Genomic DNA, 27,987 nt, shown 5'->3' with positions numbered 1-27,987 from the left:
TGACCTTGTGATCCGCCCGCCTCGGCCTCCCAAAGTGCTGGGATTACAGGCGTGAGCCACCGCGCCCGGCCTATGTTTTATTTTTATATTAATAAAGATGGGGCCTCACCATGTTGCCTCACCATGTTGCCCAGGCTGCTCTTGAACTCCTAGGCGCAAGAGATCCTCCTGCCTCAGTCTCCCAAACTGCTGGGATTACAGGTGTAAGCCACTTGTCTGGCCTCAACTTCTTTTTTTTTCAGGGGAGACAGGGTCTCATTCTGTCACCCAGGCTGGAGTGCAGTGGTATGATCACTGCACCTCCCAGGCTCAGGTGATCCTCCCACCTCAGCCTCCCGAGTAGCTGGGACTACAGGTGTGCGCCGCCACCGCTGGCTAATTTTTTGTTTTCTGTTTCTTTTTTTTTTTTTTTTTGAGACAGAGTCTTGCTCTGTTGCACAGGATGGAGTGCAGTGGTGCGATCTCCGCTCACTGCAACCTTCGCCTCCCAGGTTCAAGCAATTCTCCCACTTCAGCCTCCCAAGTAGGTAGGATTACAGGCGCCTGCTACCATGCCCGGCTAATTTTGTATTTTTAGTAGAGATGGGGTTTCACCATGTTGGCCAGGCTGGTCTCGAACTCCTGACCTCAAGTGATCCGCCCACCTGGGCCTCCCAAAGTGTTGGGATTACAGGTGTGAGCCACCACGTCTGGCTGCCTGACTTTCTTATCATACCCCACCAGGCAAAGTTCCAACTGAAGGAATATCTCTATCATATCCTGCTGAGCAAAGTTCCCAGGAACAACCTATCACATCCCAGCAGAAAAAGGGCCAAACCGCCTGATCATAGGAACGCCTTGTCAATATCCTGCCGGGTAGCAAGCCATACTGCCCAGACCCCATACCTAGAAGTACCCTAGCCTGTAAGCAGCGGTGGGCTCCAGCATTAAGCTGGTACCCCATCTCCGCAGGTTTTTGCAATATACCTGTGTTGCCGTAGACCTCCTCGGTCCCTGTCTTTCTTTCACCCTCGCCTTCCCTTTAAAAAACCTAACACTTGGTATGGCTAGTCTTTTACATTTTAGCCATTTAGGTGCATAGTGATAGCTCATTGTGGGTTTAATTTACATTTCTTTTTTTTTTTTTTTTTTTTTTTTTGAGACGGAGTCTTGCTCTGTAGCCCGGGCTGGAGTGCAGTGGCCGGATCTCAGCTCACTGCAAGCTCCGCCTCCCGGGTTTACGCCATTCTCCTGCCTCAGCCTCCGGAGTAGCTGGGACTACAGGCGCCCGCCACCTCGCCCGGCTAGTTTTTTTTTTTTTTGTATTTTTAGTAGAGACGGGGTTTCACCGTGTTAGCCAGGATGGTCTCGATCTCCTGACCTCGTGATCCGCCCGTCTCGGCCTCCCAAAGTGCTGGGATTACAGGCTTGAGCCACCGCGCCCGGCCTAATTTACATTTCTCTCTCTCTTTTTTGTTTTTGTTTTTGTTTTTTTGAGACAGAGTCCTTACTCTGTCGCCCGGGCTGGAGTGCAGTGGTGCGATCTCAGCTCATTGCAACCTCTGCCTCCTGGCTTCAGGCAGTTCTGCCTCAGCCTCCCGAGTAGCTGGGACTACAGGCATCTGCCCCCATGCCCAGCTAATTTTTTTGTATTTTTAGTACAGACAGGGTTTCACTGACTTGGCCAGGCTGTTCTCGAACTCCTGACCTCATGATCTGCCCGTCTCAGCCTCCCAAAGTGCTGGGATTACAGGCGTGAGCCACCGCGCCCGGCCGGCCATTTTTTTTTGGTTTTTTTTTTTTTTTTTTTTGGAGACAGAGTCTTGCTCTGTTGCCCAGGATGGACTGCAGTGGTGTGATCTCTGCTCACTGCAACCTCCGCCTCCCAGGTTCAAGCAGTTCTCCCACCTCAGCCTCCCGAGTAGCTAGGATTACAGACAAACACCACCACGCTCAGGTAATTTTTGTATTTTAGTAGAGACGGGGTTTTACCATGTTGGCCAGGCTGGTCTCGAATTCCTGACCTCAGGTGATCCGCCCGCCTCAGACTCCCAAAGTGTTGGGATGACAAGTCTGAGCCACCACGCCCGGCCCAGTGTTTTGTATTTTAGTAGAGACCAGGTTTCACTATGTTGCCCAGGCTGGTCTCGAATTCCTGAGCTCAAGCAATCTGCCTGTCTCGGCCTCCCCAAGTGCTAGGCTGTGCCAGGGTTCTGATCCAGTCTCTTCCACCTGGGCCATTGCTCTGGCCTCCTGCCCTCCCCCTCAAAGAAGCCTAAGCTTCTCCCACCTGGGTACTGGGGGGCCCTAGGGGATCATGAGAGCCCCGTGAGGGAATTCTGAGAGTGCCTGGGGAAATGACAGAAAGTTCGAGGCGCCCTACTTATTTGCAGGAACCCCACGAGGGTTCTGGGGGCCTCCGAGGGTTCATGGGAGTCCTAGGGAGGTTCTGAGGACCCCCAGGGGATCATGGGACCCTCATGAGGACTTCAGGGGTTCCTGAACAATCATGGGAACCCTGTGGGACATTCTGAGAGCTAGAGAGATCGTAGGAGTCCCGTGAGAGTTTTGTGAGGGGCCATAAGTAATTACAGGAAGTCCTGATGTGGCTGGGTGCAGTGGCTCACGCCTGTAATCCCAGCACTTTGGGAAGACGAGGTGGGTGGATCACTTGAGGCCAGGAGTTCGAGACCAGACTGGCCAACATGCTGAAACCTTGTCTCTAGAAAAAGTAGAAATATTAGCTGGGAGTGGTGGCACACGTCTCTGGTCCCAGTTACTTGGGAGGCTGAGGTGAGAGGACGGCTTGAGCCCAGGAGGTTGAGGCTGCAGTGATCAACAGGTGCGATCACGCCACTGCACTTCAGTTTGGGCGACAGAGTGAGACCCTGGCTCAAAAACAAAACAAAACAAAAACAAACAAAAAACCCAAACCGGAAGTCCTGATGTATTCTAGGCTCCTGAGATTTCCCATGAGGGCACATGAACCCCACGAGTATTGAGGGGCCCTATGGGATCACGGGGGCTCCATGGAAGTTCTGAAGGTCTCCAGGTAATCAAGGGGATCAAGGGAGTCCCTCAGGAGGTCTGGGGTGCTCCGGAGGCCCATGAAGGCCATAGGATGTTTTAAAGAGTCGTGGAAAGACAATGGAGGTTGTGGGTCGCCGGAGCCCCACAGGAACCTTAAGGGGTCTGGTGGTGCGCGTCACGTTCTGAGGGGACCCTGAGGAATCACGAAAGCGTCTAGAGGAGTTCGGGAAAACGGCGGAAACACCACGAGAAGTTCAGGATCAAGGGGCAAGAGAACCACTGGGGAAGATGGGAACAGACTAAAAGGCCGAAGCCGCCACCGCCAGGGCTCAAGGGAGCGTCCTACAGGGCGCGATCCTATTGGGCGGCGGGAATCACGGGGACTGAGAGAGGCGGAGTTGCTGAGCTGCCGCAGTGGATGACGGGACTCCCCGCGAAAAACCGGGCGCCCAGGCCTGGGTAACGCAGCGGGCAGCGCCGGCCGGGAAGGCTCTCACCAGTGCGCATGCGTGGCTCTCCGGCACCGGTCCGTACTCCAGCGAGGTGAAGATCTCGCGGGCGCGGGGCCCTGCACGCGTCGCAGCCATCGCCTACCCAGAACGCTTTCCGCGAAGACTGTGGGGCGCTCTGTGTTAAGGGGAACCTTGAGGTCCGAAGGGCCACACCTCCCGTTCCAGCCCAAAGGGGCGGGACTAATGCGAATGGGGTGGGGCTACGAGATACAGAGAGCAGCCTCGCCCACACTTTTTGCCTTAGGACCCGTTGGCCCAGCCTACGGGGAAGCGTATTTAGGAGCATGCGCACTGCTTAAAACGGGGAGGAAGGCGAGCCAGGGATGTAGGTAATTTGCGATTAATTGGGAGGGCTCCGGATTTAGAAGGATCGGCGTGGCCGGGCACGATGGCTCACGGTTGTAATCTCAGCACTTTGGGAGGCCGAGGCAGGTGGAACACCTGAGGTCGGGAGTTCGAGACCAGCCTTACCAATATGGTGCAACCCCCCCCCCCCCCCCCCGTCTCTACTAAAAACATGAGCTGAGCTGTGGTGGTACGCGCCTGTAATCTCAGCTACTCAAGAGGCTGAGCCGGGAGAATCACTTGAACCCGGGAGGCGTACATTGCAGTGAGCCGAGATCGCGCCACTGCACTACAGCCTGGGTGACAAAGGCAGACCCTGTCTCAAAAAAAAAAAAAAAGTAATTAAAAAAAAAAAAGGGTCGTCGTATTGATGCGTCTTCCCAGTGCCTTGTTTTATAGTAGCAGGAAGTGCAAGTTTTATTTGTTTTACCTTTTATTTTCTTGAGATAGGGTCTCCCTTTGTCGCCCAGGCTGGAGTGCAGTGGTCCGATCACGGCTGACTGTCACCTCTACTTTTCCGGTTTAAACGTTTCCCCTGCGTCAGCCTGCACAGTAGCTGGGACTACAGGCGCATGCCATCAAGTCTGGCTATTTTTTTCCTTTTTTTTTTTCGTAGAGACAGGATTTTGCTATGTTGCTCTGACTGGTCTCGAACTCCTGGACTCAAGCGATCTTCCTACCTCAGACTCCCAGCCTGAAAGTGCAGCTTTCAGTTCTAATTATATTTACTAGGGGTCGGAGCTAGATCTGGCAGGAAGTGATAATTCAAAGATAAAAAGGGGAGGCCGGGCGCGGTGCCTCAAGCCTGTAATCCCAGCACTTTGGGAGGCCGAGACGGGTAGATCACGAGGTCAGGAGATCGAGACCATCCTGGCTAACACAGTGAAACCCCGTCTCTACTAAAAAAGTACAAAAAACTAGCCGGGCGAGGTGGCGGGTGCCTGTAGTCCCAGCTACTCGGGAGGCTGAGGCAGGAGAATGGCGTAAACCCGGGAGGCGGAGCTTGCAGTGAGCTGAGATCCGGCCACTGCACTCCAGCCTGGACCACAAAGCGAGACTCCGTCCCAAAAAAAAAAAAAAAAAAAAAAAAAAAAAAAAAAAAAAAAAAAAAACAAAGATAAAAAGGGTACCTTTTAGGATGGACATTGAGATTAAGGTTTTGAAAATGCAACCTTCACTGCAAAGTAACGGGGCCGGTTTTGGTTGTGGAAAGAGTGGAAGTGTGGCGCTTTTTTTTTTTTTAAACAGATGGGCTGTGGGACGTTATCTCATTGTATTGCCCAAGCTGGTCTCGAACTCCTGGCCTCACGTGATTCTCGCCCTGGCCTCCCAAAGTGCTGGGACTATAGGCATGAGCCACAGCGCCCAGCCGGAAGTGTGGCTTTCATAGATACAGGAAGTGTGGCATTTAGGGATTCGCCTTGGTGTTTATTTTTGATTGATGCGAAGGGCGTGGCTTGTCAATAACGCGATACCAGCTTGTGAGTGCGCATGGGGTACTCGGAAGTGTGGCGTACTCGAGTCTTGTGTTTACGGATAGACCGGAAGTGTGGCTTCGTTTACAATTCGGCAAGTAGGACGGAGAGCGCGTCCAGAGATACAGATTCCCAACGGATTTGATGACGGTGTTCGGTCTTGAATGGAATTGTATTCTTAGGCCAGTCTTAGCTTTCTGAACAGGATAATAGGTATCCGGAGTCGATTGAGGGCCAGAGCAAGCACTGGGGTTCGGATCCTGGGCAAAGTTCCCCACGCTGAGGGTCTTGAGGACGCTTAGATCTCTTTTCCAGGGCCATGGCGAACCCGAAGCTGCTGGGACTGGAGCTAAGCGAGGCGGAGACGATGGGTGCTGATTCGGCACGATTTGAGGAGCTGCTGCTGCAGGTGCACAGTGACCGGACCCCTGGATCCTTGAGTATTCCGGGATTTTGGCGGGGTGCTCAAAGATGGGACTACAGTTGCCAGAATGCACTAGGGTGGGAACTGGGCCTGGGGGAATTCAGGTTGATGGGCTTCAAGTTTGCTAGATGGGGTTGCGGTTGTTCCTCTAGTTCCCAAAGGAGAAAGGGGACCTAAACCGTTCAATTTCTCGCGTTATCCACAGCTCTCATAGATAAGAATTGCTCCATTTGAGGAACAAATGAGGGGTCTGATGGCACAGACTCCAAGCCTGGAGGTAGTTTTACTTTATACAGGCCTCGAAGGAGCTCCAGCAAGCCCAGACAACCAGACCAGAATCGACACAAATCCAGCCTCAGCCGGGTGAGAAAGGACACCGGAGAGAGAGGGACAGCAGACCCAGGGAGGGCCGGGGCAGGGGACAGAGAGGAGGAAGGAAAGAGACACGAAAATAAAGGCCTGGGATGGGGGTGGGGTGAGCAGACACCCACAGAGATCACCCTAGGACAGAAAGGAGTTGGAGGACAGAGTAGGAGTAGGTAGGGGGCCAGAGAATCAGAGATAGGAAGAGGCTGGGTACGGTGGCACGCACCTGTAGTCCCAGCTACTCGGGAAGCTAACACAGGAGAATTGCTGGAACCCAGGAGGCAGAGGTTGCAGTGAGTGGAGATCGCACCACTGTACTCCAGCCTGGGTGACAGAGCGAGACTCTGTCTCAAAAACAAAACGAAATAAACAACAAAAACAAAGATAGGAAGAGAGGCTGGGCACAGCGACTCACAACTGTGATCCCAGCACTTTGGGAGGTCGAGGCTGGAGGATCACCTGAGGTCAGGAATTTGAGATCAGCCTGGCCAATATGGTGAAACTCCATCTCTAATAAAAATATGAAAATTAGCCAGGCGTGGTGGTGGGCGCCTATAATCCCAGCTACTTGGGAGGCTGAGGCATGAGAATTGCTTGAACCTGGGAGGTGGAGGTTGCAGTGAGCTGAGATCACGCTACTGCACTCCAGCCCGGGTGACAGAGTGAGACTCTGTTTCAAAAAAAAAAAAAAAAAAGGGGGGGTGGGGAGTGGAACAAACCCAGAAAAAGGGGGATAGGGCAAAAGAAAAAGAGAGCCTGGGAAGAATGGATGGGTACTGGGACTTGTGCAGAAAAGGACTGTCATGACTAACCCACTCCCACCAGGCTTCTGCATAAAGACCAACTCCTCGGAAGGGAAGGTTTTCATCAACATCTGCCACTCCCTCTCCATCCCTCCTCCCGCCGACGTGACCGAGGAGGAGCTGCTTCAGATGCTAGAGGAGGACCAAGCTGGGTTTCGCATCCCCATGAGTCTGGGAGAGCCTCATGCAGAACTGGATGCAAGTCAGTGCCCTCAGAGGACCCAGGAGTCTGGCCTGCTTAGGCCCCTTCTTCCCTAGAACCCAAGCATCCTGGGCCCAGGATCCTCTTCCCTCAGCTCCTGGAGATCTGGCTCCCCAGTCTGATGATTTTCCCTATGGTAGATCTCTAGTGCCCTGGGCATCCCAAACCCAGGCAGTCCTGGTTCTGCCACCTGACCAGGCTGGCACTTTTCCATGCCCCACTCCAGGGCCAGGAGGCCTGGGCAGAGTGCTCTTCATGCATTAGTGGATCTCCTGGCTTTAGTCCTGAGCCCGCTCTCTCTTTCTTTTTTCTTTTTTTTTTTTTGAGATGGAGTTTTGCTCTTGTTGCCCAGGTTCAGACGATTCTCCTGCCTCAGCCTCCCAACTAGCTGGGATTACAGGCGTGCGCCACCATGCCCAGCTAATTTTTGTATTTTTAACAGAGTCGGGTTTTGCCATGTTGGTCAGGCTGGTCTCAGACGCCTGACCTCAGGTGATCCACTGCCTCAGCCTCCCAAAGTGCTGGGATTACAGGTGTGAGCCACTTCACCTAGCCTGCGGCTCTCTCTTTCATTCCGTTTTCTCCTCTGCCCTTCTCCCCTGTCTCCATCTTTATCTTGCCTCACCTCTGTCCCTGTTTCTGCTTCTGTGTCCTTTTTTCCATATGTCTCTTGAAGCTTTCTGGGACCAAGCTCTAGGCAGTGCCCCGCGGAATAAGGACCTATCAAATTCACATTCCACGTTCCAGAAACTCCCTGTCATGGGCAGGGCTCAAGGAGGTGGATGCAGTATCAAAAGGGTGCTTTGGAGGGGGGCACCCAGCACAGCCTTGAGAGGGCTCGTCACCCACATGAAGCGGTCAGGGAAGGCTTCCTGGAGGAGGAGGTGTGGGATAAGATTTGAAGGAACAGGAAGAGTTCAGCAGGCAAAGACAGAAGAAGGTTCTACGTAGAGCGGCCCGGAAATGGGAGAGAATGATTAGATTGGATCAGCCAGTAATGGAGAGTGACTGAAATAAATTCAGAGGGCCAAGGTTGCTAGAAGAATGAGATTTTCTCCAGAGGTGGGAGGGGCAGACGACACAGGGTCTCCAATGCCAAGCTTGCGGGGCTCAGACCTTCACTTGGGAGCACTGGGGAGCCAGAGTAGAGCTGTGAGCAGGGGAGGGATAGGGTCAGCTCAAGTGACATTACACTGATGGACAGGAGATAGGCTGGGGAGGAGGCTGGACGGACAGTCCGGAGCGGACAGTGAGTGCTCAGCTGTCACTTCCTGATGTCTCTCTCTCTGCTTCTTGTGGCCGCTGTCCCTGAATATTTCTTCCCTGTCTGGGTCTGGACTGGGGGCTTCCTGCAGAGGGCTGGCGGGCCCTCACCCCCTTTTTCTCCCCGCAGGAGGCCAGGGCTGTACCGCCTATGACGTAGCTGTCAACAGCGACTTCTACCGGAGGATGCAGGTTGGGGGCGGGGCTGCGGGTGAGGCCTGAGCAGGGGTCTCTCCCCCTACCCTCCCCGCCACCGCCTGTCTTTTCCCTCTCTCTGTCACCCCAGAACAGCGATTTCTTGCGGGAGCTGGTGATCACCATCGCCAGAGAGGGCCTTGAGGACAAATACAACTTGCAGCTGAATCCGGGTGAGGGGCAGGGCCTGGGCCATCGGGAAACAGTGGAGCCAGGAGCGGTTTGGGGGACACCCCTGGGAGAGGAGGGGCTGGCTTGGGCAGCGTGTCCTGGAGTCTGTGCTACTGGGAGGGGGTGGAGTCTGGACGCCCTGAAGGGGCGGGGCCAGGAACATCTCCAGGGCTGGGTTTTATTGGGGCTTATCATGGGAGGGGACGTGACTAAGGTGGGCGGGCTTCCTGGAGCCAAGCCTGGGAGTGTGGTCAGATCCCAAGAGTCCCGGTGAGCCGGTGGAGCCGATCCCGGGAGGCTCTTGGCTGTGCAAGGCCTCCTGAGAGAGCAAAGGGAACCCTGACCTGTACAATGTTTGACGGCGCTCCTGACCCTCAGAATGGCGCATGATGAAGAACCGGCCATTCATGGGCTCCATCTCGCAGCAGAACATCCGCTCGCAGCAGCGTCCTCGGATCCAGGAGCTGGGGGACCTGTACACGCAGGCCCCTGGGAGAGCTGAGTCAGGGTGGGCTTTCGGTAGATCCCCGGTCTGATGTTTCCTCAACGCTCTTGGGAATCCCTCCCTCCATCCTCCGACACTGGGTGATGCCCTGGGGCCCTGGGCACTGAGAGAGGGAAGAGAGAGAACTCCTGACTGGGAAGGCGTTCTGAGGCACCAGGGCCGGTTGGAGGGAGAAAGGGAACGCCAGGCAAAGACCCGGCAGCTGTGCTCGGCCCTGGACCTTGTTCCTCCTCAGCCCTGAAAAGCCTCACCTGAACCTGTGGCTGGAAGCCCCCGACCTCCTCTTGGCCGAAATTGACCTCCCCAAACTGGTGAGTTTTGCCCGCTGGGCCAGAGGAGGGGAATGAGGTCTGGAAAGGTCAGGGACTGTCTCTGAGCGAGAGTGACAAGGGGCTGTTGCTGGACTTGTCATCTGCGTACTCTCTCCCAGGAGGCCCACAGGCCACCTTTGGGTGCCGTCCTGAGGGCGCCCGAGGGATTGTAAGTGCTCGGTTGTTGAGACTTGTAATTGCTGTCTTCTGCCTCTTCCCTGGGAGATTAGACCCTTCAAATATAGTTTCCCAGCATGTGAGGCTACCATGCCTGGTCCAGGTGACCGTCCTGTTGCTGAGGAGGGTGACCTGATTCCACCACCTCTCCAGGATGGAGCCCTGGGGCTGTCGCTGGAGATCGGGGAGAACCGCCTGGTGATGGGGGGCCCCCAGCAGCTGTATCATCTGGACGCTTATATCCCACTGCAGATCAACTCTGATGAGAGCAAGGCAGCCTTCCACCGGAAGAGAAAGGTGCCTGGGGGACGGTTCGGGGAAGCCGGAACGTTGGGGAGCCTGGACTCTGGCTCCGAGGGAGGAGGACCAGGGGCGGGACTTCTGGGTCCTGGATCCTCATTCTCTTTGCTCTGTCTCCTCAGCAATTAATGGTAGCCATGCCGCTTCTGCCGGTGCCTTCTTGATCAGGGTGTTTCCCTGTGCTTCCGAGATGGGAAGAAACCGCTGGCTTCCTTAAAGTTGAAATAAAAGATTTTTGCCTTTGTTCTGCCTCTGACTGGGGATATGTGGGTGTTGGGAGGGAAGAGGGACATTGGGCTGTGCCCCTCCAGTCCCATAGAGGTCACTGCCCCAGCTCAGGCCTCATCCTTCCCCCTGGATCCTCCCTGAAGCCTCCTGGCCTCCAGTCTCCCCTTGTTAGTCCTCCCCCGGCCCCAGAGCTGGCCCTGCACTTTCCCTGTTCACCGCCCTCCTGTAGCTCCCCAGCTGCCCTGGGAGAAGGTCCAAGCCCCTCAGCCACGCACTCAAGGCTCTGTGTGATCTGAGCCTCGAGTCATGGCTTACTTTTTTGTTTAAGAGGCGGGGTCGCTGGGCATGGTGGCTCATGCCTGTAATCCTAGCACTTTTGGGAGGCCGAGGCGTGTGGATCACCTGAGGTCAGGAGTTTGAGACTATCTTGGCCAACATGGTGAAACCCCGTCGCTACTAAAAATACAAAAATTAGCCAGGTGTGGTGGCGCAAGCCTGTAATCCCAGCTACTTGGGAGGCTGAGGCAGGAGAATTGCTTGAACACGAGAGGCGGAGGTTGCAGTGAGCTGAGAACATACCATTGCACTCCAGCCTGGGCTACAAGAGCAAAACTCTGTCTCAAAAAGAAAAAAAGAGAGAGAGATAGGGTCTCACTCTGTCATGGAGTGCAGTGGTGCAATCATATAGCTCACTACAGCCTGGAACTCCTGGGTTCAAGTGATCCTCCCACATGAGCCTCTGAGTAGCTACGATGACAGGCAGGCACCACTGTGCCCAGCTAATTTTATTTTTTGCATTTTTTTTCTTTTAGAGATGGGGTCTTGCTATGTTGCCCAGGTTGGTCTTGAGTTCTTGGCATCAAGTGAGCCTCCTGCCTTGGCCTCCCCAAATGCTGGGATTACAGGTGTGAGCCACTGAACCCAGCCTAGTTTTGACCTCTTCGTCTAACTGGAGTCCAGTCATACTGAACAGTGTCCTGACCATACCCATTTTCCCCCATCTCTTACTTTCTGCTGTTCCTGCTGCTTTCCCAGTACATCTGTGGAAGTTAGTTACTTTCTCTTTTTTTTTTTTTTTTTTTTTTTTTTCTGAGACGGAGTCTCGCTCTGTCGCCCAGGCTGGAGTGCCTCAGTGGCCCACAGGATCTCAGCTCACTGCAAGCTCCGCCTCCCGGGTTTACACACCATTCTCCTGCCTCAGCCTCCCGAGTAGCTGGGGCCGGACTACAGGCAAGCCCGCCACCGCGCCTCAGCCTCCCGGTAGCTGCTGGGACTAGTTTTTTGTATTTTTTTTTTAGTAGAGACGGGGTTTCACCGTGTTAGCCAGGATGGTCTCGATCTCTTGACCTCGTGATCCACCCGTCTCGGCCTCCCAAAGTGCTGGGATTACAGGCTTGAGCCACCGCGCCCGGCCTTTCTCTTTTCTTTCTTCTTTTTTTTTTTTTTTTTTTTTGAGATGGAGTCTCGCTCTGCCCGCCCAGGCTGGAGTGCAGTGGCCTGATCTCGGCTCACTGCAAGCTCTGCCTCCCGGGTTCACGCCATTCTCCTGCCTCAGCCTCCGGAGTAGCTGGGACTACAGGCGCCCGCCACCTCGCCCGGCTAGTTTTTTTTTTGTATTTTTTTAGTAGAGAGGGGGTTTCACCGTGTTAGCCAGGATGGTCTGGATCTCCTGACCTCGTGATCCGCCCACCTCGGCCTCCCAAAATGCTGGGATTGCAGGCATGAGCCACTGCGCCCAGCCTTCTTTCTTCTTTATCCTTCCTTCCTTCCTGTCTCCTTCCTTCCTTCCTTCCTTCCTTCCTTCCTTTCTTTCTTTCTTTCTTCTTTCTTTTTTTCTTTCTTCCTCCTTCCTTCCTTCCCTCCCTCCCTCCCTCCTTCCCTTCCTTCCTTCTCTCTCTCTTTCTTTCTTTCTCTTTTTTTTTTTTTTTTTTTGACAGACTCTGGCTCTTAGGCCTACACTGGAGTGCAGTGGTGCAATCTTGACTCAATCGGCAACCTCCTGAGTTCAAGTGATTGTTGTGCCTCAACCTCCCAAGTACCTGGGACTACAGGTGCCACCATGCCCAGCTAATTTTTAAATTTTTTTTTTTTTTTTTTTTTTTGAGACGGAGTTTCACTCTGTCGCCCAGGCGGGAGTGCAGTGGCCGGATCTCAGCTCACTGCAAGCTCCACCTCCCGGGTTTACGCCATTCTCCTGCCTCAGCCTCCCGAGTAGCTGGGACTACAGGCGCCCGCCGTATCGCCCGGCTAGTTTTTTGTATTTTTTAGTAGAGACGGGGTTTCACCGGGTTAGCCAGGATAGTCTGGATCTCCTGACCTCGTGATCCGCCCGTCTCGGCCTCCCAAAGTGCTGGGATTACAGGCTTGAGCCACCGCGCCCGGCCTTTAAATATTTTTTATAGAGATGGGATCTCCCTCTGTTGCCTGGACTGGTCTCGGACTCCTGAGCTCAAGTGATCGGCCCTCCTCAGCCTCTCAAAGTGCTGGGATTACAGGAGTGCCCCACCTTGATAAATATTTCTTGAGTTAATAAGTGATTGTTGAGGCTGGGCTCAGTGGTTCACACCTGTAGTCCCAGCACTTTCGGAGGCCGAGGCGGGCGGATCACCTGAGGTCGAGAGTTCCAGACCAGCCTGACCAACATGGAGAAACCCCCTCTCTACTAAAAATGCAAAATTAGCCGGGTATGGTGGCAGGCACCTATAATCCCATGTACTAGGGAGGCTGAGGCAGGAGAATTGCTTGAACCTGGGAGGCAGAGGTTGCTGTGAGCCGAGATAGCACCATTGCACTCCAGCCTGGGCAACAAGAATGAAACTCCATCTCAAAAAAAAAAAAAAAAAAAGTGATTGTCTAGACCCTCCTCTTCTTTAGTGAATCCTAGGATCATAAGTAGATGGAGGAACTTCAGTGGCAAATGCTCAAAGCACAACGTGAGTTAGTGGGGCATGGTAGTGCACACCTGTGGTCCCCCAGCTACTCAGGAGGCTGAGGTGGGAGCCCAGGGAGGTTGAGACTGCAGTGAGCTGCCGCTGGGCGACAGAGTGAGACCCTGTCTCAAAAAGGAAGGAAGGGAGGAAGGAAAGGAGGAAGGAAGGAAGGAAAGGAGGAAGGAAGGAAAGAAGGAAGAAAGAATGAAAGAAAAAAGAAAGGAAGGAAGGAAGGGGAAAGGAAGGAAGATAAAGAAAAAGGAAGGAAGGAGAGGAAGGAAAGAAGGAAGAAAGAATGAAAGGAAAAAGAAGAAAAAGGAAGGAAGGAAGGAAACGGTAGGCAGGCAAGCACAATGTGTCTGCAATGGGGTGAATTGGGAGGGAGGGGGAGAAAAGATGGGGAAGAGGTCAGGGTGGGAGTGACTTCAGGTAGGGTCTTGCCGGCCGCGGGAACGGAGGAGCGAACGTGGGCGCCCTGTCCACCAGAGGGCGCAACGTATCCCTGCCCATTGTCTCCGAGAACTACATCTCCCAGCGGCCCTCGGAGTGCGCGGCCCTTCTCAAGCGAGCGCTGAGGCTCAGAGGCCGCTGGGACTTGTAGTTGGGACAGTGAGCCGCTGGAGGAGGCCAAGTAACTCATTCCCAGGTCTTGAAAAAGTGTGGGGCTGGGTCCTTTCCTCCTTCCTTGGTTTCCATGGCGATGGTTTCGGCAAAGGCCCAGGTTTTGGCAGCGGCGGGACCCGCTTCCCACTCCCTCCTCTTCACCATCTGCTCCACCCTCACACCTGGCCCCGAGCCGCAACCACCGCCTCCGCACCCCGGCCGGGAACTCTGCAGCCACTGGGTGGCGCGTGTGAGCGGCTCCCGCGCTGGTACTTCACCCCACGAGTCCCGGTTCCTACCTCCGTTCTGCCTCAGACCCGCAGCGTCCTTCGTTCTGGGGTCCCAGGGGTTTCTCAAAACTGTGAGACCCAGAGACCCAGCCAGTCAAGGCTGGAAGCGAGAGGCTGCGGCGGTCAGTGGCTTCCCGGCCACCCAGTACTTGGCGCCCGCCCGCCGCGCCGTCTGCTCCTCCCACCCCACCGCGGGCCGCATCATGAAAATTTAATTCCAAATGCATTTGCGGCCCGACGCGGGGAGGTACTAGGGAAAGGATCACCCTCCTGGGGCCTGGATCTGGAGGTGGACTCAGCGCCGGGAGATGGGCTGGTCCGAGGACAGGAGCGGGGCGGGACCCTGTCTGCGGGCCCAGGACAGGGAAGGGCGGGGCTCTACCCAGCGGGGCGGGGCTGGAATTCAGGGGTGGAGACAGAGTTCGGTGGGCGGGGACAGATTCCTGGGGGTGTGGGCAGGACTGGGAGAGCAGGGACGGATCACAGGGTCAGAAGTCGGAGGGCGGGGACAGATCCCAGGGGCGGAGGCCAGAGCTTGGTGGGCGGGGTCAGATTCCGGGGGCGGGGACAGGACTGGGAGGTCGAGGACAGATCCCAGTGGCGAGGGTCAGCAGTCGGAGGGCGGGGACAGATCCCATGGGACGAGGGCAGGGAGGGTAGGGACAGATCCAGGGGGCGGGGAGAACTGGGAGGGCGGGGACAGATCCCAGGGACGGAGTCCAGAACTCGGTGGGTGGGGACAGATTCCAGGGGGCAGAGAGAGATCCAGTGGGGAAGGGGTAGAACTCAGATAGCACGAACAGATTCCAGGGGGCAAGAAAAGGACTGAGGGCGGGGACAGATCCCAGGGACAGATCCTAGGAGGAGGGGACACAACTCCAAGAATGGGGAGAGAACTCAGAGGGTGGAGGCAGAACTCAGGTCAGCGACAGATCCTAGGGGAGTAGACAAATTCAGAGGGCGGGTGAGGATGCCAGGGGGCGCGGATCACAATTTAGGGGGCGGGGACAGATCTCCAGTGGGTGGAGACAGAACTCAAATAGCGGAATGGATCCCCCGGAGCTAGGGAAGAACTCAGAGCGCGGATAGATCCCAGAGGAGCGGGGAAATAACACAATGGGGAGACTATGGGGTCGCAGCTGGCACTGGTGGGGTGTGTGAAATATAACTGTGGGGGACGGAAGCCAGAGGGAAGAAAATCGGGGTTAGGGAATGAAGCTCATCGAGAGAAGCAACAGGGAGGAGAGAGGCGCCAGAGGGAGAATAGAGTTGGAGGAGTGTGGGATTCAAAGGGGAAAGATGGAAACTCAGGAGGAGATGGAGCTCAAGGGTGAAGAACCCAGGTGGCGAAAGGGACTAGAAGGGGACGACGGGTGGATCGAAGTAGGCGTTGGACTTGAGGGGAAAGAATTTCCCTTGAATGAGATAAGAAAGAACTCCCTGGATGAGACTATTGGAACTGGGGACGAGGTGGGATGGGGATGGAATTGGGGGATGGGGGCGGGGAGGGAGCCCAGGGGTGAAGGAACTGGAGGATGAATGCAGAGGGAAAGTCAGAGAAGACAGGATTGTAAGGGACGAAATTAGGGGGAACAGAAGTGGGGGAGAGAAATGATGGGGATGAGAACTCAGGAGAGGAGAGAAAATCTGGGTAGGAGCCAGGGGGATGGAACGGGGATGGGGGGGTAGCTTGGGGAAGGAACAGAACTGGGGGGCGTGAACTCGGAGGTGTGAGTTCAGAACCCAGAGGCGTGGTCTTAGAAGGCTCAGGAGGAAACAGGACGAGGATGAAAAGGCTGCGAGAGGGGGCGGGTCTGGCAGACGAGGGGAGGGGCCTGGTGGGGCTGGGGCGGGGCCTCCCGCGCCCCGCCCCCGGCGCTGAGTCCTGTGACAGCCCCCGGGCCGCCTGCACTCGCAGCCTCCTTCCCCCCGAGCGGAGCTGCGGGGCCGGCCGGGCCGGGGCGGACCCCGGGAACCCGGACGCGGCCGCCCGGGCCCGCGGGCGGGGGGATCGGCGGGGGGGAACCGGCGGGGTGACCCGCGGCGGGAGCCGCCACCATGGAGTTCCGCCAGGAGGAGTTTCGGAAGCTAGCGGGTCGTGCTCTCGGGAAGCTGCACCGGTGAGCCTGGCAGGGGTCCCGGGAGGAGAAGAGTGGGAGGATCCGAGGAGGATGCTAATTCCCACCTGGGCGCAGACTGACAGATGAACGGGCGATACCCCGGCATGGGGGGTCCACCCATCTGTCCAGTTTTCTCCCGTGGGCTCCGACGGCGCCGTTCTCCCTGATTGAGCCTTGTCCATTATCCTGTTCATTTTTCTGCACCCCACCCCACCCTGCTCCACTCTTTCTCTGGTGCTGTAAATCCCTCTCTCCCGGGTCTCTGGCTCCCTCCCCCACCGCTTCTGGGTCTCTGTCCCTGTCTCTTTCTGGATGTCTCTGCCTCCTTTCTCTCTGGGTCTCCGTCTCCCTCTTTTTCTAGATCTCCACTCCCTTCTCTCTGGGCCTCTCCTTCTCCCTAGATCTCTGCCTCCGCTTCTTTGCATCTCTGTGCCCCTCTCTCTGGTTCTCTGGCCATTACTCTCACTGGATCTCTAACAACCCCTGACTCGGAGTCTCTGTCCCCCTCTCTCTGGGTCTCTCCCGTTCCCTGAATCTCTGGTCCCCACTTCTCTGGGTCCCTGTCCCTGCCTCTGGGTTTTAATTCTTCCACCATGGGTCTCTCCATCTCTCTGTGTCTCTTTCCGTTGCTGTCTGGCATGGAGTTTAATCTGCAGCTAAAGCGGATTGGGGCTCATAGCCCGTTGTCCTTGAGGGGGTTAAGCTGGATGGAAGAAGTCACAGCACCCTGGGTCCCTGGGAGAGAAAGGAGTTAGAGGCCAAAAATTTCAGCTCCTGGGGAAGAACAGCCTTCCCAAAGGATATAGGCTGGGGTTGAGAGGGACTCCCTCCCAACCAGGTTGATGACCCCAGTGACCCGAGTGTCCCTCAGGATAACCTGGACACCTCCCCACAAGCTCTCACCCCCAACTCCAGCTTTGGCTCTAAGTCAGATAAATTACTCAGCTGCGGAAAAGCCTAAAAATATATCTGGCCACAGTGCACGAAGGAGATGGCCTCATCAGCACCATGCCCCTGCCGCCATGCCCTCAGGCCCTGTCCCCTTGGCCCACAGCCCTGACCCTGTGTTTCACTGAGCTTCAGTCCACCTCACTAGGCCATGGGGTACTTTGCTAAGTCTAACATCAGTCTTGCTTGCTGCAGATCACCTCTTAGCTCCCAAGTTACCCCACCCTCTAGTAACATGAGAGACAAGAATAAGGCTGGACAGAAGTGGGGGGGGGGCAGGAGGATGGCGCAGTGACGGAGGTTGGCGGTGGAGGGGAAGCTGAGATAACCTCGCCCCTTCTGTTTCCAATTTTCCAGCCCCTCCCCACCCTTTTTCTCGCCTCCTTTCACGAGTTTCTCAAAATACATCAGTGTGAAGTCAGGAGAATGAGAGAGAGAGAGAAAGAGACGTGCTGGTGGAGGGGGCTGGGGGGTAGCAGCGGCAGGGATGTGTACCTCAGGCCCCCTCCCTCAGTCTCTGCCTGTTTCTCAACTGTGCTTGGGTTTCTCACAGTCAATCTCTCCTGACTCTCACCTCTCTGAGTTACCTCTTGGGTCCCCAGGGACCCCCGAGCTCTGGCCAGGACCATCAGCAGGGAGTTTGTGCAGAGAAGAGCATTTGCTTCCAATGCCTGGGGTTTGCTCTGATGGTTGGAGGGAGAGCGGAATACCCCATATTAGAGACAACGCGTTGATCCCATTTAATCCTCTAGACAAAGATGGGGAAACTGAGGCTCCTTTCTGGGGTTGGGGGGAATCAGTGAATGAGTACAAGCTCCATGATTTGAACCCAGGTCGGTCTCCCTCCCAAGCCTAGAACAGAGATCTTCCTTGAGATGAGTGATGCCACAGCTGGTGGGGAGCTTCCTTGCACCCAGAGCAACTTGGGACAAGGACATGGGGGAACGGGATGCTAGAGAGAAGAGAACCCAAGGTGCCTCCTTTCTGAGAGCCAGGTCTTGGGCAGGGGGATGCCGAGGGCCATTAAGGGATCAGGTCCCATTGCTGTTCTTGTCTGTGATCTTGGAGTGCTACTTCAGCTCCCCGAGCCTCAGTTTCCTTAGTTGTACAATGGGAAGAGAAGAGAGAGCAGAGGGACATAAGGAGACACAGACGTAGGGGAGTGGACAGAGATCCTGAGAGAAGCAGAGACAGAGAGAGAGAAGTTGAGATATCTCGATTTGGGGTAATGGCCTCCTAAGTGTTGCTTTTCCTCATTGCCAAGTCCCCAGGCCTGAGTTTGGGGCATCCAGGGAAGGGAGGGGGTTTCCATCTAGGGTCTCCCCTCTCTGTCCTTGTCCCCTGCAAAGCATCAGGGACACCTTCATCTCTGTATCCTTGGTCCTCTTGCTCTAAAATGATTGATATCACCTTGAAGTTCCCTCTTGCATTCTCTTGCATTTTTGCCCTTGCCCTCATTTTATAGATGTGGGATACTGAGACCCCCTGTTTAGACAGCCTTGATTAGAGATCTGACATCTCCTCATATTAACAAGGAATCTCACATTTCAGGGGCTGCAATCACATCTTGAGTTTCAGGGTCAAATATCATCTGATGTCAACCTGGGTCAAAGTCTAATCTCATGTTCTGATGGGTGGGGGGAGTTCCTGCCATCCTGTACTATTCATCCTAGTGGCTTCTATCCCCCCTATTTCTGGCTGTCTGTCTTCTTCCTCTTGTGGTCTCATTCCTACTCCTTCTGGGTTCTGTCCACTCCCCGGCTTCTCCCACCCCTGTTTCTTAACTGCCCCTCCCCACCTCCTTAAGTTCTAGGATGGGGAGGGGTTGCTGTGTTCTCGCAGCTCTTCCACCTCCCTCCCCCTGGACCGTCTGGCTGTTCCTTCCTCCCCCGTCCCAGTCTCCCTCGCCTCCATCTGTTCCAGCCCCTTCCTGGGATCCAGCCCGATCCCCTGGCTGCCTACCCACCTCAGAGAAGGGCCGCACCTCACAAATCACGTCCCCAGCCTGCCTATCCTCTGTCTCCCAGACTCTCCATCTTTCTCTTGCATTCTGGATCTCTGTTCTCTTCTCTCTGCATCTATGTCCTATCTCCTGGGTTTCTGTCCCTGCCTCTCTTTGGGACTCTGTCTGCTTCCCTCTCTAGGTTTCCACCTCCTCCCTCTCTGGGTCTCTGTCTCCCTATTTCTGGGTCTCTCTCCCCCTCTGTCTGGGTCTTTGTCTCCCTCTCTATCTGGGTCTCTGTTCCTCTCTCTATCTGGGTCTCTGTTCCTCTCTCTCTCTGGGTCTCTGTTCCTCTCTCTCTCTGGGTCTCTATCTCCCTTTCTTTCTGGGTCTCTGTCCCTCTCTGTCTCTGGGTCTCTGTCCTCCTCTGTCTCTGGGTCTCTGTCCCCCCCTCTCTCTGGGTCTCTGTCCCCCTTTCTGTGGGTCTCTGTCCCCCTCTCTCTCTGGGTCTCTGTCCCCCTCTCTCTCTGGGTCTCTGTCCCCCTATGTCTGTGGGTCTCTGCTCCCTTGTTACTCTCTCCGTCTCTCTGGGTTTCTGTCTCCTCATCTCTAGATCTCTATTACCCTTTCTCTGGATCTCTCCCTTCTTCTCTCTGTGACCCCCTCTCTCTGGGCCTCTGTACAACTCCCCTCATCTCTGTCAGCCTCTTTTTGGGTCTTTCTCCACCTGTCTGAAGGCACCTCTCTTTCGGCAGCCTCTCCCTGGGTGTGAGGCAGCCCTCCAAATACCCTCTTCGTCATCACAGACTTGATTCTGGATCCAGAACGGGCGGGGGCGAGAGTCACGCTGGGGAATGAGCCAATCCCCCTACCAGGGCCATCTGTCCCCTGCCAGGACACCACCCGCCACTCCCCTCCCTACCCCCTAGGCTGACAGCCTGGGCTCAAGGTTCCCTAGGGATGCCCGGGATGGGCTGCTGGATTCCCAGGGTCCTGGACATCTCCCCACCCCCTAGCAGACGTGGTTGAGAAGCATCTGTTCTTTTGACACCTTTGCTGAAGCATCTCCTTAGCACCTTTTGCTTCCTCGAATAGACTCTTATCCGGGAGAGGCGGCTGGAGAGTCTTTGGGCCTGGAGTGGGGGCACGGGCTCTTGAATCCCAAAGCGTTGTCTGGGGTCTAAATCTCCCGAGTTGAAGGATTTGGCACAGCTGGGAGAGGGGACTGAAGACCCTCAGTGTGAAGAAAGAGGGGGTTGGGGGCCTGAATTCTCGGTCTGAGGGAGACGGAGGATTTCTGGATCCCGGGGGGCCAACGGAGCCAGGGACCTGGACTGTTGGTGAAGGAGGAGGTGCAGGCTTAGAATTCTGGATCTTGAAAAGCAGGTTTTGCCCTGGATCCTCTGTCTTGGGGCTGAGGGGGCTGGGGGCCTGGACTTCCGAGTCTCTGGCTCTTGCTGTCCCGCAGCCTTCTGGAGAAGCGGCAGGAAGGCGCGGAGACGCTGGAGCTGAGTGCGGATGGGCGCCCGGTGACCACGCAGACCCGGGACCCGCCGGTGGTGGACTGCACCTGCTTCGGCCTCCCTCGCCGCTACATTATCGCCATCATGAGTGGTCTGGGCTTCTGTATCAGCTTTGGCATCCGCTGCAACCTGGGCGTGGCCATCGTCTCCATGGTCAATAACAGCACGACCCACCGCGGGGGCCACGTGGTGGTGCAGGTAGCTCAAGGCCTGAGCCCTTGCAGAGCCCCGCCCTGCTCACCGAGCTCCGCCTACGCCCCCATGACGTCACACTCACCCACTAGACGTTCAGGCCACGCCCCTTCCGAAACGCTGCCGGAATAGCTCAGCCCAATCCGTGTGCCCCTTGGTTCTGACCTCGCCTTAGGGGCCGCCTCCGTTTCCTAAGCCCCGTCCTGATCTAAATGAAGTCCCGCCCTTATTTCCAGGGGCTTGATTGAAAAACACAGAGTCCGCCCCAACATCAGGTTCCCTAGGGGTTGCCCCTGCCCCATTTTGGACCTACTAGCAATTTTGCTCACACCCGTACCCCAAACTCATGTTCCCGGGTCACATCTATTTAATCTCAGTCCCATCCCAGGTTCCTCCCTTAATTTGATCCTTTTTTGAAGCCACTGCCTACGTCCCACTCCATGTGTTCTGTCCCTTGTCTGAAGACCCACAGGGTCTCCCAGGCTACGGGGCAGTGGATCCATTGCTCTGTCGCCCAAGCTGGAGTGCAGTGGCACCATCACTGCAGCCTCGAACTCCTGGGCTCAAGAGACTCTCCTGCCTCAGCCTTTTGAGCAGTAAGCGCGCCAGCATACCCAGCTAACATTTTTATTTTTATCTTTGTAGAGACAAGGTGTCACTATGTTGCCCAGGCTGGTCTCGAACTCCTGGGCTCAAGCGATCCTCCTACCTCGGCCTCCCAGCCCTGGGAGTACAGGCGTGAGCCACCGCGCCCTGTCCTTTCTCCTATTTTAATTTCAGCATAGGCCTTGCCTCTGCATCAGAAAAGAGTCCTGACTTGTGCCTTTGTCCTACCTGAAGCTCCTCCCCTTGCTTCCTTCCAATCTGGTCCGCCGCCTTGGCTGCTTCGTGTCCCCGCCTGGACCCTGTGCAAGTCACTCTGCAAACGCTCATAAGTTGGATAGAAGTGGAGAGAGTCATCATCATACATGGGCCCCTAGGCTTTCACGGAGGCAAGGAAGCAGGCAAAGCAAGGCTTCTAGGTGGTGATGGACCCCGTTGTTAAGGCAGCATAGGCCCTAGCAACGTGGAAGAGCAGAGTTCATAGACTTTAACTGACAGAAAGATAGTGTGAGCTTTGATTGGCAGGCGTTTGGAGGTGGGAGGGGTTCCTTGTTACTGATAGGTCGAGGCACTAAGTCTGTGGGTGCTGATTGGTGGAGCGGCAGAGCTTGGGGCAGGGCGGCTGATTTAATGTACGTTTTGGCCCCCAGAAAGCCCAGTTCAGCTGGGATCCAGAGACTGTCGGCCTCATACATGGCTCCTTTTTCTGGGGCTATATTGTCACTCAGATTCCGGGAGGATTTATCTGCCAAAAATTTGCAGCCAACAGGTACGGTGGTGGGGTCTCAAAGTGGGCGGTAACTATAGTTGTGTGGGTGGAGTTAGAGGGCGTGGTCTTGAATTGGGGCTGCCTCTGGGAAGTGGGCGGGGCCTGGATTTGGGGGTGGGTCTTAGAGAAAGGTGGGGCTTGCGATTGAGGAAGGTGGAAGTCAGAGAGGTGGTGGGACCTGGGGTCCTGGGGACCACTGGGCCTAGCTTGCTGTGAGTGGTAAAGGCAGAATCCCGGGCATGTCTGGATAGCTTGGATCCTTTTCTCTGACCCTTCCCATCAGGGTTTTCGGCTTTGCTATTGTGGCAACATCCACTCTAAACATGCTGATACCCTCGGCTGCCCGCGTCCACTATGGCTGTGTCATCTTCGTGAGGATCCTGCAGGGGTTGGTAGAGGTAAATCCCCACCTGATACGACCCTGCCCTCGCTCGGACCCCACCTCTTCTCAATGACCTTGGTTTTCTCCTCTTTAGGGCGTCACGTACCCCGCCTGCCATGGGATCTGGAGCAAATGGGCCCCACCCTTAGAACGGAGTCGCCTGGCGACGACAGCCTTTTGCGGTGAGAGGACGGGGGATCCTCACTCCTGCATCTGAGGGAGGAGGGGTTGGGGCCTGGACTGTTGCCTCTGAGTGGGGAGGGACTGGGCCTGGACCCCTGGGCCTCAGGGAGGAGGGGGTAGGCGGGGCTGAACTCCTGTGTCTGAGGGAGGAGGAGACTGGACCTTGACTCCCAGGTCTCTGGGAGGATGGGCTGGGGGCCTAGACTCCTGGGTCTGAGGGAGGAGGAGCTGATGGCCTGGACTCCTGGGTCTGGGGGAGGAGGGGCTGGGGGCCTAGACTCCTGGGTCTGAGGGAGGAGGAGCTGATGGCCTGGACTTCTGGGTCTGGGGGAGGAGGGGCTGGTGGCCTGGACTCCTGGGTCTGGGGGGGAGGGGCTGGGGGCGTGAACTCCTGTGTCCAAGGGAGGAGGGGCTAGGCCTGGATTCCTGGGTCTGAGGGAGGAGGGGCTGTGGCCTGTAATTCTGTGACTGGAAAGGTGGGAGTGGTGGGGGTCCGCACTCCTTGATCTGAGGGAAGATGGGCCTGTTCTCTCCCCCTCATCCTCCCCTTTAGGTTCCTATGCTGGGGCGGTGGTCGCGATGCCCCTCGCCGGGGTCCTTGTGCAGTACTCAGGATGGAGCTCTGTTTTCTACGTCTACGGTGAGGGACCCGGATGCCTGGTTCCGGGTGGCGCTGGGGCAGAGCGGGGCCGGTCCTCACCCCGCTCCCATCCCCCTCCTCATCCCCCCAGGCAGCTTCGGGATCTTCTGGTACCTGTTCTGGCTGCTCGTGTCCTACGAGTCCCCCGCGCTGCATCCCAGCATCTCGGAGGAGGAGCGCAAGTACATCGAGGACGCCATCGGAGAGAGCGCGAAACTCATGAACCCCCTCACGGTCCGGGCCCAAGTCTTCGGGGAAGGGGCGGGGAGAGATAGCAGGCCACTAACCTGCACAGCGTGTAGATCAGGAAGGGTTCCTGCAGACTCTAGAGGAGACGGGACTGGAACGCAAAGAGAGGGGCTAGAACCTAGGAGGCGGGTTGCAACCCGCGGAGGACGGGATTCGCAGGTGCTGGGGGCAGAGTTAGGTTGGGAGTTGAGCGGGATTAGAATCGCTGACGGGGCATGGTTAAAGCCAGCAGAGAAGGGATTAGAATGTGGGGATTTTGCGGCCGGGCGCGGTGGCTCACGCCTGTAATCCCAGCACTTTGGGAGCCCGAGGCGGGCGGATCACGAAGTCAGGAGATCGAGACCATCCTGGCTAACATGGTGAAACCGCTTCTCTACTAAAAAGACAAAAAATTAGCCGGGCATGGTGGCGGGTGCCTGTATTCCCAGCTACTCGGGAGGCTGAGGCAGGAGAATGGCGTGAAACCGGGAGGCCGAACTTGCAGTGAGCCGAGATCGCGCCACCGCACTCCAGCCTGGGTGACAGAGCGAGATTCCATCTCAAAAAAAAAAAAAAAAAAAAAAAAAAAAAAAAAAAAAAAAAGAATGTGGGGGTTCTGCTTAGACCTTGGATTGAGGCTGTATTTTGGGGGCATTTTTGCATAAAAAGAGACTCCTAGGGCAGGCTCAGTGGCTTCTGCCTGCAATCCCAACACTTGGGGGGTAGAGGCTGCAGGATCGCTTGAGCCCGGGAGTTCGGGACCAGCCTGTGCAACATGGAGAGAACCCGTCTCCACGCAAAATACAAAATACAAAAAGTAAAAATAAAAATAAAAAAAGGAAAAAGACAGGTCCCTGAGGGGCCCGGACACCTGAGGATCTGAGAGGCTACCATAGGGTCAGGACTCCTTCATCACTCAAGGGTCGCCTTCAGGCTAGGATCCCTGGGTCCTCACGGCAACATGGTGTAGCTCATGCCTTTGGGTCCATAGAAGTTTCAGTGCGGTCGGGATCCTTTGGTCTCCGCAGAACTATACTGGGGTCCCTGAAGGGACGCGGAGAAGCCCTCAGCCCCGCTCTCTGTCTTAGCGGCCCTCCCCTCGCCCCCACAGAAGTTTAGCACTCCCTGGCGGCGCTTCTTCACGTCTATGCCAGTCTACGCCATCATCGTGGCCAACTTCTGCCGCAGCTGGACGTTCTACCTGCTGCTCATCTCCCAGCCTGCCTACTTCGAAGAAGTGTTCGGCTTCGAGATCAGCAAGGTAGAGCCCTGGAGGAGAGGGCGGGGGGCGCGGAGGGGTCGGCGGGAGGGAACTGGCCGGGATCCCGAGGCAGGGAGGAGCTGGTGGCGCACCGACCGGGCAGAGACGCCGAGCCGGCGGCCCCGAACCCTTGTCTCCCCTATACACCTGTTCCCGCAGGTAGGCCTGGTATCCGCTCTGCCCCATCTGGTCATGACCATCATCGTGCCCATCGGCGGCCAGATCGCGGACTTCCTGAGGAGCCGCCGCATCATGTCCACCACCAACGTGCGCAAGTTGATGAACTGCGGGGGTGAGTGGGGCGGGGCCTGGGCCGGCTCTAGGACAGCCGGGGTGGAGCAGAGAGGGATTGAGAGGTGATGGGGCGTGGTTACAGGCAGAAACCATCTAGCCTGCCCCAGGAGTCCCTTTCTATGCAAAGGGCTGTGGCCAACAGGGTGGAGCCCGGGCAGGGCAGACCTGGATGAAAGAGGCTGTCACGCGGCCGTCCAAGGGCCACCGCGTGGAAGGGCAGGGTGGGGCAAGACTTCCCGGGTAGAGCAGAGGCGAGACCAAGTTGGGCCTGGAAGGACAAGGCCTGCGCGAAGTTGGGTGTGGTAGGACATGAACTAGGTAATGAGGAGGCGCTATGATTAGGGCACCAGGAGAGACAGGGTCTAGGGGGCCTGCTGTCTAACGAGTGGGATTTGCTAGGCGTGATGGCGCGCGCCTGTGGTCCCACCTACTTGGGAGGCTGAGAAGGGAGGATCGCTGGAGCCCAGAAATGCGAGGCTACAGTGAGTTATGATCGCGCCACAGCACTCCAGCCTGGGCGACAGAGCGAGACTTTGTTTCTAGAAAAATTAAAATTACAATTAAAAATTTAAAAACAGTCAGGGCATGGTGGCTCAAGCCTGTAATCCCAGCACTTTGGGAGGCGGAGGCAGGTGGATCACTTGAGCTCAGGAGTTTGAGACCAGCCTGGGCAACATCGTGAGACTTTGTCTCTTAAAACAAAAATTAAACATTAAAACAAAAACAAAAACAAAAAAACTCGTGAGTGGGGATTGAGGGAAAGGTGTGAAGGGGCACAGCAGGGATCCCACGTGTTCGGGGCGTGGCCTAGTCAAGGGGTGGAGCTACGGGAGGGGCGATGGAGTTGGTGGGCGTGGCCAGGGCTGGGTCTTGGAGAAGTAGGTGCCTGGTTAGGGTGGGCGCGGGTGGCGTGGAAGGCGCGAGGAGGCCCGGGTGTGGAGGTGGCCAGACTGGGGCGGATAGAGGCGGTTTGGGGCTGGAGCAGGTCTGGAAGGGTGGTGTGGGGGGCATCCTGTGCCCCGCTCCGGCCGACACTCAGAAGACGCGGCCCCCCTCCTCCGCAGGCTTCGGCATGGAAGCCACTCTGCTGTTGGTGGTCGGCTACTCGCACTCCAAGGGCGTGGCCATCTCCTTCCTGGTCCTAGCCGTGGGCTTCAGCGGCTTCGCCATCTCTGGTGAGAACCGCGGATCCGCAGCTTGGGGGGACTCTGGTCAGCTCTGTAGGGAACTTCCTGGCTCAGGAACGGGGCCTCTCAGCCTCACAAAAGGTGGAACATGAGTGGCGTGGAGGCGAGAGGGTTGAGAACGTCCCAGTGGGAATCACTCGAGTCAGATTCCGGTGAGACGTCTTCCGACTTGTCTCTCCGCCAGGGTTCAACGTGAACCACCTGGACATAGCCCCGCGCTACGCCAGCATCCTCATGGGCATCTCCAACGGCGTGGGCACACTGTCGGGGATGGTGTGCCCCATCATCGTGGGGGCCATGACTAAGCACAAGGTCGGTGCCGCAGTCCTGACTCACTCGCCCTCCAAGTGTGTGCTTGGTACCTAGCCGACCACGTGGTGGCGCTGTCTCTGGGGTGCCATTCCTGCCCTTTCAGCCTCTCTGGGTCTCTGCCTCCCTTCCTCTAGGCCTCCCCCTCTCTCCGCCTCTGTTTCTCTGTCCTCCCATTTGACCTCAGCCCTGTTGTCCCCTGCAGACTCGGGAGGAGTGGCAGTACGTGTTCCTAATTGCCTCCCTGGTGCACTATGGAGGTGTCATCTTCTACGGGGTCTTCGCTTCTGGAGAGAAGCAGCCGTGGGCAGAGCCTGAGGAGATGAGCGAGGAGAAGTGTGGATTTGTTGGCCATGACCAGCTGGCTGGCAGTGACGACAGCGAAATGGAGGATGAGGCTGAGCCCCCGGGGGCACCCCCTGCACCACCTCCCTCCTATGGGGCCACACACAGCACATTTCAGCCCCCCAGGCCCCCACCCCCTGTCCGGGACTACTGACCATGTGCCTCCCACTGAATGGCAGTTTCCAGGACCTCCACTCCACTCATCTCTGGCCTGAGTGACAGTGTCAAGGAACCCTGCTCCTCTCCGTCCTGCCTCAGGCCTAAGAAGCACTCTCCCTTGTTCCCAGTGCTGTCAAATCCTCTTTCCTTCCCAATTGCCTCTCAGGGGTAGTGAAGCTGCAGACTGACAGTTTCAAGGATACCCAAATTCCCCTAAAGGTTCCCTCTCCACCCGTTCTGCCTCAGTGGTTTCAAATCTCTCCTTTCAGGGCTTTATTTGAATGGACAGTTCAACCTCTTACTCTCTTTTGTGGTTTTGAGGCACCCCCCCGCCCCCCTCACTTTCCTTTATCTCCAGGGACTCTCAGGATAACCCTTGAGATCACTCAGCTCCCCTCTCCTTCCAGAAAAATTCAAGGTCCTCCTCTAGAAGTTTCAAATCTCTCCCAACTCTGTTCTGCATCTTCCAGATTGGTTTAACCAATCACTCCTCCCCGCCATTCCAGGGATTGATTCTCACCAGCGTTTCTGAGGGAAAATGGCGGTTTCAAGTCCCCCCTTCCTCGCCCACTTCACATCTCCCCTACCAGCAGATTCTGCGAAAGCACCAAATTTCCCAAGACCCTCTTCTCCCTAGCTTAGCATAATGTCTGGGGAAACAGCCAAAATCGCAATTTTAACAATATGCCTCTCCACCCCCATGCACTTTTTCTGACATGGTTTTCAGGTCTAAATAGTGGCTGCTCAAGTCCATGAACTCAAAGGTTTGAAGCCACCACCCACTGAACTCCTG

General features: G+C 56.2%; 4 protein-coding genes across 12 annotated transcripts in view; 2 read left to right on the top strand and 2 right to left on the bottom strand.

The window, feature by feature from the left end:
- Nucleotides 1–3,753, bottom strand: part of LOC126943097 (40S ribosomal protein S11) — a 54,583-nt gene extending 50,830 nt beyond the window's left edge. For all 3 annotated transcript variants that reach the window (XR_007721700.1, XM_050771465.1, XM_050771466.1), the window contains exon 1: nucleotides 3,507–3,753. Coding sequence is in view for 2 of the 3 variants with exons in the window: in XM_050771465.1 (XP_050627422.1) it covers nucleotides 3,507–3,596 (90 nt within the window). In the remaining variant the exon portion in view is untranslated. The remainder of the gene's footprint in view (nucleotides 1–3,506) is intronic.
- RPL13A (ribosomal protein L13a) overlaps nucleotides 1–27,987 on the bottom strand; it is a 75,608-nt gene that overhangs the window by 41,234 nt on the left and 6,387 nt on the right. The window contains exon 1 of one of the 2 annotated variants that reach the window (XM_050771580.1): nucleotides 19,565–19,568. The exons of the other annotated variant lie outside the window; for it this stretch is intronic. The gene's annotated coding sequence lies outside the window, so the exon portion shown is untranslated. Of the gene's footprint in view, nucleotides 1–19,564; nucleotides 19,569–27,987 lie in introns of those variants that run through there. 2 annotated transcript variants of the gene reach the window in all.
- Nucleotides 3,375–10,301, top strand: PIH1D1 (PIH1 domain containing 1). Of its 6 annotated transcripts, none has more exons than XM_050771545.1 (10): nucleotides 3,375–3,552; nucleotides 5,657–5,750; nucleotides 6,062–6,128; nucleotides 6,957–7,136; nucleotides 8,530–8,591; nucleotides 8,686–8,767; nucleotides 9,144–9,273; nucleotides 9,506–9,581; nucleotides 9,912–10,055; nucleotides 10,181–10,301. In XM_050771545.1, the coding sequence occupies exons 1-10, from the start codon at nucleotides 3,515–3,517 to the stop codon at nucleotides 10,220–10,222; spliced, it is 915 nt and encodes a 304-aa protein (XP_050627502.1). In that variant the 5' UTR covers nucleotides 3,375–3,514; the 3' UTR covers nucleotides 10,223–10,301. The 6 variants fall into 6 exon arrangements, with proteins under 6 accessions (XP_050627502.1, XP_050627506.1, XP_050627505.1 ...); XM_050771549.1 differs by having other exon boundaries at nucleotides 3,535–3,658; XM_050771548.1 differs by lacking the exon at nucleotides 3,375–3,552 and adding an exon at nucleotides 3,709–3,850 and having other exon boundaries at nucleotides 5,644–5,750.
- On the top strand, nucleotides 15,996–27,536 carry SLC17A7 (solute carrier family 17 member 7). Its single transcript, XM_050771503.1, has 12 exons — nucleotides 15,996–16,229; nucleotides 20,588–20,840; nucleotides 22,088–22,206; nucleotides 22,490–22,604; nucleotides 22,683–22,770; nucleotides 23,325–23,411; nucleotides 23,503–23,645; nucleotides 24,751–24,900; nucleotides 25,060–25,192; nucleotides 26,259–26,369; nucleotides 26,566–26,693; nucleotides 26,896–27,536. The coding sequence occupies exons 1-12, from the start codon at nucleotides 16,168–16,170 to the stop codon at nucleotides 27,187–27,189; spliced, it is 1,683 nt and encodes a 560-aa protein (XP_050627460.1). The 5' UTR covers nucleotides 15,996–16,167; the 3' UTR covers nucleotides 27,190–27,536.

This window comes from Macaca thibetana, chromosome 19 (genome assembly GCF_024542745.1).
Source record: "Macaca thibetana thibetana isolate TM-01 chromosome 19, ASM2454274v1, whole genome shotgun sequence".
In the NCBI taxonomy this organism is placed as follows: domain Eukaryota; kingdom Metazoa; phylum Chordata; class Mammalia; order Primates; family Cercopithecidae; genus Macaca; species Macaca thibetana.
The sequence above is the reverse complement of the archived record's forward strand: the minus strand, read 5'-3'. Positions and strand labels throughout refer to the sequence as shown.